At 48.8% G+C, this 15,456-nt stretch overlaps 3 protein-coding genes across 4 annotated transcripts; 1 reads left to right on the top strand and 2 right to left on the bottom strand.

Moving 5' to 3' along the window:
- Positions 1–411: 411 nt before the first annotated feature.
- LOC109758283 (uncharacterized) lies at positions 412–1,947 on the top strand. The gene has a single exon (XM_020317134.4). The coding sequence runs from the start codon at positions 488–490 to the stop codon at positions 1,778–1,780; it is 1,293 nt and encodes a 430-aa protein (XP_020172723.1). The 5' UTR covers positions 412–487; the 3' UTR covers positions 1,781–1,947.
- LOC109758282 (mitogen-activated protein kinase kinase kinase 3) lies at positions 1,884–6,346 on the bottom strand. 2 transcript variants are annotated; one of them, XM_020317132.3, is made up of 11 exons: positions 5,835–6,346; positions 4,390–4,866; positions 4,201–4,288; positions 4,047–4,109; positions 3,599–3,759; positions 3,426–3,501; positions 3,280–3,339; positions 3,098–3,205; positions 2,773–3,015; positions 2,464–2,594; positions 1,884–2,374 (listed from the first exon to the last, which is right to left on the bottom strand). In XM_020317132.3, the coding sequence occupies exons 1-11, from the start codon at positions 6,164–6,166 to the stop codon at positions 2,122–2,124; spliced, it is 1,992 nt and encodes a 663-aa protein (XP_020172721.1). In that variant the 5' UTR covers positions 6,167–6,346; the 3' UTR covers positions 1,884–2,121. The 2 variants fall into 2 exon arrangements, with proteins under 2 accessions (XP_020172721.1, XP_020172722.1); XM_020317133.3 differs by having other exon boundaries at positions 1,884–2,371.
- A 745-nt stretch (positions 6,347–7,091) lies between these two features.
- On the bottom strand, positions 7,092–8,119 carry LOC141021676 (uncharacterized). The gene is made up of 2 exons (XM_073497527.1): positions 7,949–8,119; positions 7,092–7,613 (listed from the first exon to the last, which is right to left on the bottom strand). The coding sequence occupies exons 1-2, from the start codon at positions 8,117–8,119 to the stop codon at positions 7,092–7,094; spliced, it is 693 nt and encodes a 230-aa protein (XP_073353628.1).
- Between the last annotated feature and the right edge of the window lie 7,337 nt (positions 8,120–15,456).

Genomic DNA, 15,456 nt, shown 5'->3' with positions numbered 1-15,456 from the left:
GCATGCATTGATTCATCTATTGATGATTATGGACGTGCTTAGCATTTTAAAAAGAGAAAAATGACTATGTTACAAGAAAAAATATTTGTTTAGTAGGGAATTTGACTCATGTACAAGAAAAATGACAACTTGTATAGTTGCTCATCTCAAGAAATATAAATTTATTTTTACTTCGGTTTATTCGGTTAACCGTTCGGTTTTTCGGTATATATCATAAAAACCAAAGTTTAAATCGGTATGAAAAGTTTATACCATATCGAAATCAGAAATCATAAAAACCATAAAATTGGTTCGGTTCAGTTTATTTTCGGTATGGTTTTTTGTTCGGTTTTCGTATGCACAGAATGAGTGCGGCTGGCAGGGTCACTGATCTCGATTTGGGCCGGCTATTTAATCGCCACCCAGGGATCATTTACTACTCAGAACACCCAACGTAACGTGTGTTCCCGTTACAGTGGAAATTCCAGGCGACGCACAGGCTTGCGCAATGACGCTGCTCACAAGGTGTTCGACGAAATGCCGCGCTAAGCTTAAGCCCGTGCTACACACGGATGCCGTACTCCGCGCGCTCTCGTTGGGCGGGACTGGCATGGGCGTCGGTACCAGAGGGGTCCACTTCGTGCCTGGTCCGGCCTCCGAGGAGGAGCAAGAGCGCGTCCCGCCGTCCCGGGGCTGGTACCCGGCCGCCTACGCCAGGCTGCTCCGTCTCGCGGGGTCGCTCCAAGGCGTCGACCTCGTAGATGGCGACCTGCGGGACGCCGCGACAGGATCCCTTGTCACCGATGTGCACGCCCTCGCCCGGGTGGAGCACTTCGACGCCCTCGCGGGTGAGTTCGCCGCGACCCGGCGCGGGCCGCCGCTCAAGACGACGGCGCTGAGCTCGCTCACGAAGGTCTGCGACGTTCTCGGCGTGTCAGCGCAGCGGCGGAAGAACGTGCGGCTGACGGTCTGCCCGCAGGTGACGCAGCACCACGTCTGGCGCGGCGCGCTGGAGGAGGTGCTCAGGGACCTTCGAGCAGACATGGGCGCGCTGGAGCCCCCGTCCCAGGCGATTCGGATGGCCGAACAGATCGCATCGGCCTGCGCCAGCTTCCTGTCGGAGACCGCGGACGCGGCGACCTCCGCCTCGCCGTCCTGGATGCGCCCAACGCCGTACAGGAGGCCGTCCCCTTCGCCGCCGCCGGCAAAGACATGGCAAGAAGTACTGGACATGTTCACGGACCTGGGGAAGAGCCTGGCAACCGACGAGCGGCTAGCCGGGCACGCGCAGAAGGTGGAGGCCATGAAGGAGGGGCTGTACCAGATACGCGACATCATTGTCGAGAGGGACATCGCCTTCAAGGAGGCGCGCCACCAGGACTGCCTGGTGCAGAGGAATCTGTCCAAGAACCTGGGGCACTCGTCCCGGGACCTCTACACGCTGCTGCTCTTCTACCTCTACGGCACTGTCCGGGACATCGAGGTGCATATCGGCAAATGCCTGTCCGGCAAGGAAGGCAAGAATGTCACCATACACGCCGTGAAATTCCTCGTCGACGGCGATGAACTCGCGGTCCGGAGCGGCATCAAGCAGCTGAGCCGCGCTCTCCGTGTCTTCAGCTTTGTCTGGGAAGCAGCAAATACTGACACTGGGACTAGCAACGATATCGTCGTCAAGAAAGGTGAGGGTGCCAAGGGAGTACTGAAGCTGCAAGGGCATCTGTGGGGCCTTGGTGTTGAGGAGAAGACGGTGACATACAGAGGGGATGTTTTCAAAGTGCATCAGATAAAGCTGCCCTGATTTTCTCCAAATTCGTAACACCTTATCTGTAAATCACCGAGCTTCTGAAGATTAGTAGAAACCTGTATTCATTCAAAACTGATCATACGAGGGACACAGCAAATACAGGTACAGCCTGAAATGCCATTCTCTCTTTTTCTGAACAAAAATGCTATTGTTTTTCACTACATCTCATTTTCTGAATTTGTACAAAGGACGAGGCAACTGTATCCTGAGGGGAGATACATACAGAAAGGGCTAAACAGAAAGCAAAAAGTACACCTTTGTCCTCCTAAGTTCTAACACCTTAACTTATGGAGTATATATTCTTCCAGTATACAAAACATGTATGATTGGAATTTTTACAATCTTCTTGGAGAATCAAATGTTTGTGTTTTCTGGCGAGGGGTTTCGAGCCACGGGTCTGTGAGATAGTTGCTTGGCCGCGTAGGGTACAGCACATTGTTGATAGGGCTGTAGTTGGCTGCTCCAGCCGAATATGCTGGATGCGGAGGTGATGGCAAACAACTCCGGTTCGACTGCCTGTACTGCCGTAACGGGCTAGTGCACGGCGAGACGGGCAGGGACATGTTCATACGCACATTGGATGCGCTGCTGGACAAATCAGATTACCAGATTCTGTTAGACAATGGAAGAGACGTAATTTACCATATTTTTAGCAAAATTAGTGAACGAGAACATACATGGCAGAGGCCCTGTGAGTTGATATCGAAGGAATAGAAGATGCTGGCACCACTAAGTTTCTCATCCTGAGATTAGTATCTCGTAGAGGTGATAAGCTTCTGTAGGATGACAACTCGATGCTTGTCTTTACCTGAAATTTGATCATAGTGGTTAGAAATTAAAGGACACCACACTCAATATTGAGGCTAACTAATATGAGAGATAATGTCATCCGGCCATAACTGGTTATCATACATAGCACAAGCACAGGCGGATTTCATAATATAGACCACTATTTGACAGTGCATAGTCATAGACTGTAGACGTACCGTGGCTTTGCTGCCATCAGTGGAAGTTGAGAACATATCCCTAGTAATGCCAGAGCCAGACCTAGAGGACCTGACTGAAGCTTGGTCCTTCACCCAAGGATGTTCTATTAATTGCGCAGCAGTTGGGCGCGCAGCAGGATCGCGCTGCAAGCAGAGTTTCAAAAAGCTTTTCGCTTCAGAAGAAAGATGATCTGGGATATCAGGTATGTCTTTGCTGTTTCCAATTTTGAATATTGCAGCCACCTGTGAAATCGATTACAAAGCTTAGCAGACAATCATCAGAAGAACAACCACCATAGCTATATAAAATTGTCATAACACTCACCCCTTCGTACTGACTCCATGGAGGCCTTGCAGTTGCCATCTCAAGAATGGTGCAGCCAAGGCTCCAAATGTCCACTGAAAGGCTATATCCATTGGTATTCATGATAACCTGGGGAATAAATAGATATCAGTTGGTGCTAAACTAACAAGGGAAAATACATGGGAAAATTGCAGTAGCCTTACCTCTGGAGCCATCCAGTAGGGGCTTCCTTTGAAAGATTTGATGGATGTGTATGCTGATATCTGTATAAATAAAATCCACATTTAACCAACTGATGTTTGTGTAAATAAAATAAATGTCAGATCATTGACACAGTATTAGTACTTACATGCTTGGCCATACCGAAATCTGCAAGTTTGATGTCACCATTAGGATCTACAAGTATATTTGCTCCTTTGATATCCCTGTGACAAAGGTAAGTTTTCATCAATAAAAAAGCCGTGATATTTTTCAAAAATAAATGGCCATCCTATTCTATTTACTTTGATGATTGCCCAGTACCTGTGCACTGTATTCCGCCCATGCAAGTATGCAAGGCCAGAAAGGATCTGTGCAGTGTAGTTCCGGAGGATGGTCTCCCCAAATGGACCATATTCTTGAAGCAACTTATGTATAGAGCCCCCAGAAACAAACTCAAGATAGACTGAGAGTGTTTCACTAGACTGCATTGCAATATGAAACTTATTCAGGCAAAAGGGTAAATCTGCAAATAAAATGGTACACTTCATTGTTTGCACTACAGTTGTTTACTGGTTTATGATTGGAAATAAATATTCTAATGTATCTAACGAAGTAACCATTGCAGCACCACCTAACTTTCAGATAAAATATTATAGTGACTGTGATTGCTTGGATAATTTATTTATTTATTTGCGAATAAAATTGATGATAATGTTACATGTTCGATCGAGAATAAAGCATGGAAGATCGTCATATGTTTTGTATTTACCAGTTCGCTGCCATAGTACTGCACAATATTTGGATGCGAAAGCTGATTCAGGAGAAGCATTTCCTGTCAATAAAGAGCAGTGTCAGTATGAAAGAACTAACTTCCGTTACATGAGAATGATGCTGACTAAGACAATATGCTCCAAAGATGATACCTGATTTAGCTGCCTCAGACACTCTTTTGAGTTTGAATCATCAGCAATAACCTTAACCTCTTTAATTGCACACATTTGGCCACCTTCGCTGCATTACATTTAGAGTGCAGTTAAGTATACTGTACAAAGGGAAGGTTCAGTTGCTGAAGAAGAGGAGAAAATAGAAGGCTCTAGCATCAAACTGCGAACCTGTTGAATCCGAGGTATACTTGCCCAAATGTACCACTGCCTAACAACTTCCCCTTCTTCCATTGTGAATGGAGGGAACGGGAAGATGTGCACGGGGAGCCTGGAGGAAGAGGAAGTGGGTGTGGTGAGCTTGAGTTCCGTGCATCATCTTGCCACGCAGTAGGGGATCCTGGGCATTGCCCAAATGCTCTTGAATGCACAGGTGACGTTGGACAATGTTTGCCTCTTGAACTAGGGGGAGAGTTCGGCATCCGTGTAGCAAACACAATTTCTGTCGATTTTCGACCATGACAGTACGTCGTTCGATCACTTGGAAGATCCAAAATGTTGGGTTGAAATTCTTTCCGTGGAGAAACTGAGGGTTCACACGATCTGTTATTCTCCGAAGCCAGATTATTTACGACAAAGCGCCCTTCTTCTAGCACAAGACTTTGTTTCCGAGAATCAATGGCCGGTGTTCTATTTGCATCTGATATCCTATTGAATTAAGCATGGAAATCAAGTCAGTTGAAACGCACATCTATGAACCAATCACTTGGCATCATTAGTACATTTTTTTAAAGCATTCTAGAGCTATCATATCTTAACACATAATTGGGATTGAAGGAATGTCGTTTAGTAATATTCTTTATTCGAAAGAAGAAAAGGTCAACAAGCATTGTCGCCTATGCTTGTAGCACACGGCGATAAGTTGGGCCACAGAGTTCGAGATTAATTTACACAATAACAAATTCCAGATGAGATTTGCAAATCGGCTGATGGAACTGCCTTGAAAAATTAATCGAACAACAGTTAAAACAGCAACGAAAAATCACCGTAAAGACATCACTAATCCAGTACCAAACGCAAACGGAGATCCAAACGATAAGGATTCAGTGTTGCAACCAAGAAAACAAGTTTTCATCTCTGTTGACAACAAAACCAAACCCATCGAACAAAGCCCAGGCAATAGCCTGAATTGTATAAAAAAGGATATGAATCAAAGATTCAAGGAGATCCATTTTTCCTTCAGGCTAACAGGGCAGCAGAATCCGGTTCCAATTGGATTCATCCGCCAACTAATCAAAGAATAAATCAGAGCATGGACACATAACTTTCGGGAGTAAAACCAGAGAAACATCTCCGAGCAAAGCAGCCACAAAAACCTAATCTGAAACCCAAACAGATGTCAAGAACAGCTCAGCACCACCTCGAATTTGCCTACTGACGGCATATTCAACAAAAAAGAGTAAGAATAATAATTCAGCAGAACAGCAACTAGTACGACACGCCTAGCGCCCCAAAACGAAAACTTTACACCGAATTCAACACGAGAGCACGAGCAAAAGCTCTCGAACTTTTAGCCTGTGTGTGAAGCAACCAACCAACCACCCAAACTCGGCAGATTAACTACCGGACCAACTAGTATGTACTCTGGTGGTGATCAGTATGGCGCTGCCTCTCACCTGTAAATTCCGAGATCCAGCGGCTCGTCGGACGCCGCGGAGGACCCGAGCGACGAGCTGCCCCCACTTGAAGCGGACGCCGACGCTGACGCGGGGGCGGAGGCCGACGGCATGGACGCCGGCCGCGGCAGCGGGTGCCCGACGGCCGGCGCCGGCTGCTGCAGCTGCTTCCCGCGGCCTTCCCTGCCAATAAGCGCCTCGTCGAAGCTGCTCGCCTTCTTGTTCTTCCTGTCCTTCTCCCCGTCCCTCCCGGCCGGAATTGTGCCGGCGTCCCCCGCCGGCGCCGCCGCCTTGCTCTTGCTCCTGCCCTTGCCCTTCCACCACGCCGGCATCCTGCCTCCCGCACGGCGCCGCAGGCCGTGCAGCGCTCGGTCGGCCGCGAAGGCTGTTCCACAAAGAGAAGAGCTGTGGGGGAGAGAGAGAGAGAGGGGTGAAATGGCTATCGTCGTCGAGGGAGCAGGAGGGTGGGAGACAGAGAGGCGTACACGCGCGAGAGGAGAGGAGAGGAGACGAGACGAGGAGCGAGAGGGGGCGCGGACTCTTGTAACGACCGGGGTCCCCTCCGCGGGCCCCACGCGCGGCGCTGCCCGCTTGGTCCCACCTGCGCAGCCTCCGTTGGTTGTCTCGAGCTCCCTCACCCTGTGCGTGCGCGTAGCGATATCTGTCTCCTGCCTGGAAGCTGCACACGTAGGCGGGTAGCGATGGGGTCACGATCTTTTGTGACCGGTAGGTGGGACCCGCCAGTTGTTGGGGCGGCTAGCGCGGGGGACCATGTTCGGACAAGGTGGTGGCGTGGATGTGGCGTGACGTGTCCGTGGGGCCGAGAGGGACGCGCTGCTAGAAGCACGCAGAGCGGAGTGGTTGCCGGCTGCAGGAAGAGGTCTTATTTCCTTTATCACTCACTGGCTGCCGGCAGAGCGATTAATGAGCATTGATGCTATTAGGCCAACTCCACGCCGCGACCCCAAATGGACGTCCGTTTTGTCCGAATTCTGTCTGTTTGGGTAGGGATTTGGGGTCGTGTCCGGGCGTGTCCTGGGATGCGGTAGCCGTGCGCCCAGCATGGCCGCATCCATTTGCCCCATCCTATCCGTCAGGGCCAAAAATGTCCATATTCTTATCAAAACTAGTTTGCACGTCCAAATATTTGTCTGAAAATTAAAATAGTTTTACAACCCAATTGAAATTGTCCTTAATAAAAAAGTTTTATAACCAAATCGAAATTGTCTTAGTTGAACATAAAATGAACCAATACGTCTATTGGTTGCCAATGTAATCCCACACGTGCTCAACCAAGTCATTTTGAAGATTCAAATGACTGTGCCAATCACGCATCTCACGGTGGAATTGCACAAATTGTTCAAATGTGGCCGGGTCTTGGTGCAGGGGCTCAATATTTTCACCTTGATAATCAAATCCTTGGTCGAAGATACTCGCATCACGCTCGTCCTCGACGATCATGTTGTGCATGATCACACAAGCAGTTATCACCTCCCAAAGCTTCCTTTCATCCCATGACAGGGCAGGGTTTCGAACGATACCCCACCGGGATTGAAGCACACCAAAAGCACGTTCCACATCCTTTCTAGCACTCTCTTGCATTTGGGCAAATCTCTTTCTCTTCTCACCTTGGGGTTTCGAGATTGTCTTCACAAAAGTTGACCACTGAGGATATATACCATCAGCTAGATAGTATCCCTTGTTGTACTGGTGGCCGTTGATCTCAAAGTTGACAGGTGGGGAGTGGCCTTCTGCAAGCCTTGCGAAGACCGGAGAACGCTGCAGCACGTTGATATCATTGTGAGAATCTGCCATGCCGAAGAAAGAATGTCATATCCAAAGATCCTGCGAAGCCACCGCTTCTAATATGACAGTGCACGCGTTGACATGCCCCTTGTACTAGCCCTGCCAAGCAAATGGACAGTTCTTCCACTCCCAGTGCATACAATCTATGCTGCCAAGCATGCCTGGAAAGCCTCTAGCTGCGTTGGTTGTCAACAATCTCTCTGTATCAGTTGCAGTTGGCTGCCTCAAGTACTCTGGGCCAAACACCTCATCACAGCCTGGCAAAACTTGTACATTGACATCAGACATGTTGTCTCACTCATACGCACATACTCATCCACCAGATCGCTTGGAATTCCATATGCAAGCATGCGGATGGCCGCGGTGCATTTCTGGTAAGAGGAGAATCCAAGCTTGCCAAGGGCATCCGTCTTGCACTCGAAGTATGGGTCATGAGCAACCACTTCCTCTCGGATACGATTGAACACATGCCTTGCCATTCGAAAACGGCGACAAAATTTATCCGGCTTAAAGAGCGGGGTGTTGGAAAAGTAATCGGCATAGAGCAGGGCGTGGCCTCTCTCCCTGTTGCGGTTCAGATTGGGAGCACGACCAGGGACTGACCCCTGTACCGAGGAAGCTGCCGTTGAATATGGTCGTGAACGACCAGTGCAGCCACCACAAGATCGTCATCATCCGACGACGAATCATCCGATGAACAAAGGAAGTGATGGAAGAAAAACTCGTCTCCACTGTCTATACCTTTGTTGGCAAAATGTCGAACACCTTGCCGTCGTGGTGGCGAAGAGGCCGCGATGATCACCTCGACGCAGCAGGGGTGGTTGCCGGCCGGCTACTGGTCGCTCTGGAGCTCTCGTCGGAATCTGCCGCGGCTGCCGTGGTACGTCGCCGGCGGTCGTGTCCCCTCTGCCACCGGCAAAGACGGCGACGGCCAAACCTCCTCCGATCGACGGCCAAAACTACGGCGAAAGCGCGGGCGTGGTGGCGGCCATGTCGAGACGTGGTTTGGTATGGACGGCCGGGGGCTGCGCGGTGAGGAGGCGGCCGGAGAATAGTGACGGCGCCGGCGGCGAGGCGAGGCGGAGAGAGAGGGTGGAAGCGTTGGGAGCGGAGGGACTGCTAGTGTCCTCGACAGGCGGGCCACGGATTGGACAAGGGCGTGCGTCGAGGCCGTCCGCGCGCGTCCGTTTCACCCCAAACCGAGCGCAAGTTTGGGTCGGGGATGGGTCGAAAACGGACGGAATCCGGACATTTGACCGTTTGAGGCCGCACGTTGGGCCGCGCTATTCGTCCATTTTACCTCAAACGGACGCACCCGGCCAAGATAGGGTCGCGCAGTGAAGTTGGCCTTAGTGGTGATGTATAGTGGTGACACGAGAGGGTCTCCCAGGCTGGGATTACTCGTCATGCCTCTTTTTTTTTTCTCTTGCAAACATGCGTTTTTTTTTTTTTTGCAGGGAAATTGCAAAACATGCGTTGCCTTCAAATTTGTTCGAAACTGTATCTCTAAAAGCCGGTTTAAATTGAACCTAATATATGGGGTTGTTTGGATGCAGGAATTGTTTTATAACTAGATTTCCTGAAACATGATTCCTGTTGCACATAAAACTTGTTTGCGTTGTCTAACCAAATCATGGATAAGTATTAAAAAAGTTTTACATAAGCCTAAAAGGCCAGCTTTAGAAAAACAAAACGAGTTTATACATCCACTGGGGCGCGTCTCGACGGTGATGGGGTGGCGGCCTTGGCATTCTATGGTAAGGCCTTCGAGCAACGAGATAGTGGTCGTCGTGTTTTGGTTTGCCGAGCACCTGACTTGCCGAATAAGCCGCATCGTTCAGGGACATACATTTTCAGGGCAATTTATACATTTTGTGTAATATATGTTGTTTATACATTTTGTGTAACATATGTTGTTTATACCATACATTTTCAGGGTAGTTGTATGGTATGTCTAATATCTCCCGAGACATACTCCCAGGTGGCATGTTTGGTCAGCATAGAGTACTAGATGATGCCCCGAGCGTTGTTGCCAAAAATGCATAAATAGTTGCTAAAAACATCTAAAACTAATGGAAATCAAATGTAGGCTTAAGAACAATAAAAAAATATGAAGCGTATAAAAAAGGAATTTTTTGCAGTTGATAAAATGTCATTTCTAACAAAATGTGGAGGATGAACTATAATAAAAAAATAATGTATTACTCACATGCATGAATTCATGATGTGGCGCTGCAAAAACAAATGTTCACTTTGTGTCGACGTAGATGCAGTACTTCTAACTTGCACGACGATATTTTGCAAAATATTAAATTTGCACAACAATCGAAGAAGAAGAAGAAGAAAATATATTAAACGCGGTACGAAAACCTAATTAGTAGGTGTGGCGATGTTGATTAATAATAATATGTCTACTCACAAAAAGAATAATATGTCGAGACGATGTAGTACCTATGGGCACGCCAATTTTTTTATTTATCTTTTGCGAGCAAAATATTACTCATACTTCAGCCAAATTAACGAACAGCCCAGAGGAGTAGATAGGGGAGAGAGAACAGCTCGAGTAGCCGTCGCGTCTCCCGCCCCCGCTTGATCACCCGAAAAAAGATCAAAGTACGATATTTTTAGCGTCGATCAAGGCGCGGAATGCGAGGTTCATGCACGTCCGCGCGCGCACGCAGGCGGGAGTGCAGCGGCCGCCGCCGTGGCTTCGTGGCTGGTTCGGTACGTCTTGCCTTTTCGCCCGGGCGCCGGCCCAGGTGGCACGTCACCTCCGGCCGGTTGAGTGAGTGAGGAGGGAGCGAGCGTGAGTGGAGGGATGCCGCGCGCCCACCACCGTGCCACGCACCCGTCACCACGGCACCACTTGCGCCGATCTCTCGCTGTCGTCCCTCGCGTGGATGGATGGCTTTTAACTCGATCAGCGTCACATGGGAAATATGCACGCAGCCGTCGCCGTCCGCCTAATTCCGCGGCCCCCGCGCGCGCGTGGAGAAACTTCTTCTAGCACAGGGTGCTGCTATGCCCATTTGGTGTCTCGAGGGTGGAAAAATGATACGTGCTGCTCCACATGATAGTACTGGATGAGATATTTTCGGTATCTTTACTCGTTCGCATGAATTTGGCAACGACTAGATCCTTCCCAATCACTCGCATGCACACATATCGGCTCCTAATCATACGAATGATCTCTTACACCTCGTTTGGCACCTATCATTTGTGCCGGAATTCACGGATTTCATGTCTGCTTTGTTCGGTTAATCCATCCTGTCAGCAGCCCCAGCGCTGTGACTGATAGCGAAGATGATCAAGTCAAGACACGAGAAACAACAACTCGAGCTCATGGACCGGAGGCCCGGCCCACTCGACAACGTAACCTTCCCCAGTGGCTTGCAGGTCCAGACTGCGCCCGTTAACGGGATGTTAACGGGATGTAACGACATCATTCATATACACGTGTGTGTGTGAGACTGAGATTTGGGATTGAAGTTGGTGGCTTCGGCCTGACTATTGTAGCTCCATGTGTGGGAGGTTGGGAGGATAATTCATGGCTACGGCGAAATTCGAGTGAACCCTAGCCAGTGCTTACATTTGGCATCAGAGCCGTTCCAATCCTGGAGATTCCCCGCCACTCGCACGCTACCCTTCTTCGTCTCTGTCGTCGGGAGGAGGCCATGGACAAGCTCTCGGCGGAAGGGAGGAACATCCACGAGATCCTCAAATCTTCAATCTCCGACGACCTCGACCACTGTTTCAAGGTACATGGCGACGACCTGCTCAAATCCATGACCAAGTTACTGCAGGACACAACACGCACCTTGGATTGCCTGATTTCCTCCCGGATCGATGGCGTCCGTTCCGAGATCAACCTGGATATGGAGCAGATCCGCCAAGAGATGGACCGTCCCGACAAGTTAGAAGGGGACCAGAGGCCAGAGAGTTCGTCCGGAGTCCGTGATGCGGCCTCAGGTCGGGAGGGCTTTCCGTCAGAATTCGCAGCCCAGGACCGGATCCAGAGAGGGAAGGGGCACCAATTGTATGTGCCACCCCCAGCGCGAGGGCTGCGGGATCTCCAATCCCCATGCGACACGCAGTCACCCAGAGAATTCGCCATTGGAGAAGTGGTTGAGCAATTCCATTCAGGTCCAAGAGTTGAGCTGCCCAAATTTGATGGAACCAATCCCAGGTTATGGCAGGCGAGATGCGAAGACTTTTCAGGCTATGGAGCACTCCAAATGGCAGATGGGTTTCCTATGCAACATCACAGTTCGAAGGTGCTGCTGCCCGCTGACTGGAATACATACAGAGGCGATCCCCTCATCTGAATTGGTCTGAATTTTGTCAAGTTCTGCAGAACAGGTCCGGAAGAAACCAACATCAGAATTTGTTGAGGAAAATGTTCAGAATCGCACAGACTGGCAGTGTGGAAGAATATGTGGATCAGTTCGCCGAACTCTATGATCAGTTGACGGCATACGAGGACAATCCAGATGCACTACACTACACTACCTGATTCATTGATGGCCTTAAACCTGGAGTACGGATTGCCATCGCAATGCAGAAACCCCATGATCTGGACATAGCCTACGAATTGGCTCTCCTGCATGAGGAGTTGGGGGAGAGCACGGGTCTACAGTTGCTAGGCAACAGTAAGAGAATTACTGCCCCTGTCATTATCACTAGCTCTAGAGCGCGCAGTACCGAGGACAGGAGGAACTATGACAGCTCTAAACACGGCACTACTGATGAGAAGTGGGTTAATCTGAGAAATTATAGGAAGGCCAAGGGCTTGTGTTTTATTTGTGGAGAGAAATGGCCTAAGGACCATCAATGCAAGTCAGCAGTGCAGTTACATGTAGTGCAAGAGTTAATTGAACAACTCCAGGGCCCAACTACAACTTCTCCTGACAACACTGATAATGATTCTGATAACCTCATGCTTATTTCAGCTGCTGCTTGTGAACAGGGACCTACCACCATGTCCTTTAAATTGTCAGTACAGATGCAAGGCATTGTTATGCAGTTCTTAGTTGACTCTGGCAGCACACATTCCTTCCTCAACAACAAGTGGCTTTCCATTTTGGGCAATGTTAAGGCAATCAAGCAAGTATCCGTTTTAGCTGCAGGTGGTGGTAAACTCCAGTGTGATAAGCAAGTCAAGCAGTGTCTCTGGAACTGCCAGGGTAATGAGTTCTACACTGATTTTAGGTTGTTGCAGCTGGGAATCTATGATGGAATACTAGGACTGGACTGGCTAGCTCGCCACAGTCCCATGCAGGTTGACTGGGAACAAAAGTGGTTTGTCCTTCCAGTACAAGGCTAAAACTGTCACCCTGCAAGGGGAACTCCCAGAGGAGTGTGGTTTCACAGTTATTGCAATCTATGCCATAGAAACTGAAGAAGTTACTACATACCGACCTGAAATACAAGCTTTATTGGACAAATATCAGGAGGTGTTCACTGATCCTGTTGGACTGCCACCTAGGAGAGAATTTGATCACTCAATTCCACTAGTGCCAGGAGCTCGGCCAGTTTCCATTAGACCATACCGAATTGCTCCACACCTGAAAATTGAGATGGAAAAACAAGTGGCTGAACTACTGAAGAATGGAATGATTAGGCCTAGCAAGAGTCCCTTCTCTTTACCTGCTCTCATGGTCAAAAAGAAGGAGGAAGGCACTTGGAGACTGGTAATAGATTTCAGACATGTGAATGCACTAACTATTAAAGGCAAGTACCCAATTCTAGTGATTGAAGAATTATTAGAGGAATTAGCTGGAGCTCGCTGGCTTTCTAAGCTAGATCTCAAGGCTGGTTATCACCAAATCAGACTGGCTCCAGGGGAAAATTCAAAACTGCTTTCCAAACTCACTGTGGCCACTACAAGTTCCTTGTTTTAGCCTTTGGTTTAACTGGTGGACCAAATACATTCCAAGGAGCCATGAACAGTGATCTAGCCCCAGTCTCCAGGGAAAGTGCAGTGGTATATTTTGATGATATTTTAGTGTTCAACAAAACATTCCTGGATCACCTGAAGCACTTGGAGCAAGTTCTGAGTATTCTACAACAGAAACAGTGGAAGGTAAAATTGAGCAAATGTGCATCTGCCCAATAAGAAATTGCTTTTCTGGGCCATGTTATCAGTGACAAGGGTGTCTCAACTGACAATACTAAAATTGTTGTTGTCCAGAAGTGGCCTACCCCAACTAATGTGAAGGAGGTCAGGGGTTGTTTGGGCCTCACTGGTTATTACAGAAAATTGATCAGAAACTATAGCATTATTAGTAACCCTTGACAGAACTTCTTAAGAAGGGAGTGCCATTCCTATGGACCTCGATCACTGAGACTGCTTTCTCTACACTTAAACAGATACTCACCAGTGCTCCAGTCTTAGACCTGCATGATTATTCCAAACAATTTGTTGTGGAAATAGATGCATGTGATCTGGGGATAGGTGTTGTACTTATGCAAGAAGGACATCCTGTAGCTTTCGTGAGCAGAGCATTGGGGCCAAGAAATAGAGGTTTGTCCATTTATGAAAAAAATATTTAGCTATATTGCTAGCAGTAGACCATTGGAGACCATATTTGCAATTCCAAGAGTTTGTCATCAGAACTAATCAAAAGAGCCTTTGTAACTTGACTGAGCAAAGAATTCATACTCCTTGGCAACAAGAAGCATTAACAAAACTTATGGGCCTCAATTACAAGATTGTGTATAAGAAAGGATCAGAGAATACTGTTGCAGATGCTCTTTCCAGAAGACCACACAATGATGTGTTGGGTAACATAGCATGCAATTTAAAAATTCATATGCTCACGCAAGATCTATCTAGGAGATGCATAGCAACGAGAGGGGGAGAGTGTGTCCACGTTGTTGGGGAATGCAGTAATTTAAAAAAAAATCCTGCGCACACGCAAGATCTATCATGGTGATGCATAGCAACGAGAGGGGAGAGTGTTGTCCATGTACCCTCGTAGACCGAAAGTGAAAGCGTTATGACAACACAGTTGATGTAGTCGTACGTCTTCACGATCTGACCGATCCTAGTACCGAAAGTACGGCACCTCCGCGATCTGCACACGTTCGGCTCGGTGACGTCCCATGAACTTTCGATCCAGCTGAGTGTCGAGGGAGAGCTTCGTCAGCACGACGGAGTGATGATGAAGCTACCGACGCAGGGCTTCGCCTAAGCACTGCAACGATATGACCGAGGTGGATTATGGTGGAGGGGGGCACCGCACACGGCTAAGACAATGTCTGTTGTTGTGTTCTAGGGTGCCCCTGCCCCCGTATATAAAGGAGGAAGGGGGTAGGCCGGCCGGCCCCTGGGGCGCGCCCCAGGTAGGATTCCTACTAGGAATCCTATTCCTAGTAGGTTTCCAACAAGGGGGAAAGAGGGGGAAGGAAGGAGGGGGAGAGGGAGAAGGAAAGGGGGGCGCCTGTTGGGGAACGTAGTAATTTCAAAAAAATTCCTACGCACACATAGGATCATGTTGATGCATAGCAACGAGAGGGGAGAGTGTGTCCACGTACCCTCGTAGACCGAAAGTGGAAGCGTTAGCACAACGCGGTTGATGTAGTCGTACGTCTTCACGATCTGACCGATCCGAGTACCGAACATACGGCACCTCCGAGTTCAGCACACGTTCAGCTCGATGACGTCCCTCGAACTCCGACCCAGCCGAGCTTTGAGGGAGAGTTCCGTCAGCACGACGGTGTGATGACGGTGATGATGTTGCTTGCGACGCAGGGCTTCGCCTAAGCACCGCTACGATATGATCGATGTGGATTATGGTGGAGGGGGGCACCGCAC

Source organism: Aegilops tauschii, chromosome 4 (genome assembly GCF_002575655.3).
Source record: "Aegilops tauschii subsp. strangulata cultivar AL8/78 chromosome 4, Aet v6.0, whole genome shotgun sequence".
Lineage (NCBI taxonomy): Eukaryota > Viridiplantae > Streptophyta > Magnoliopsida > Poales > Poaceae > Aegilops > Aegilops tauschii.
Note: the sequence above shows the minus strand (reverse complement) of the source record. Positions and strands in the feature narration are given on the sequence as shown.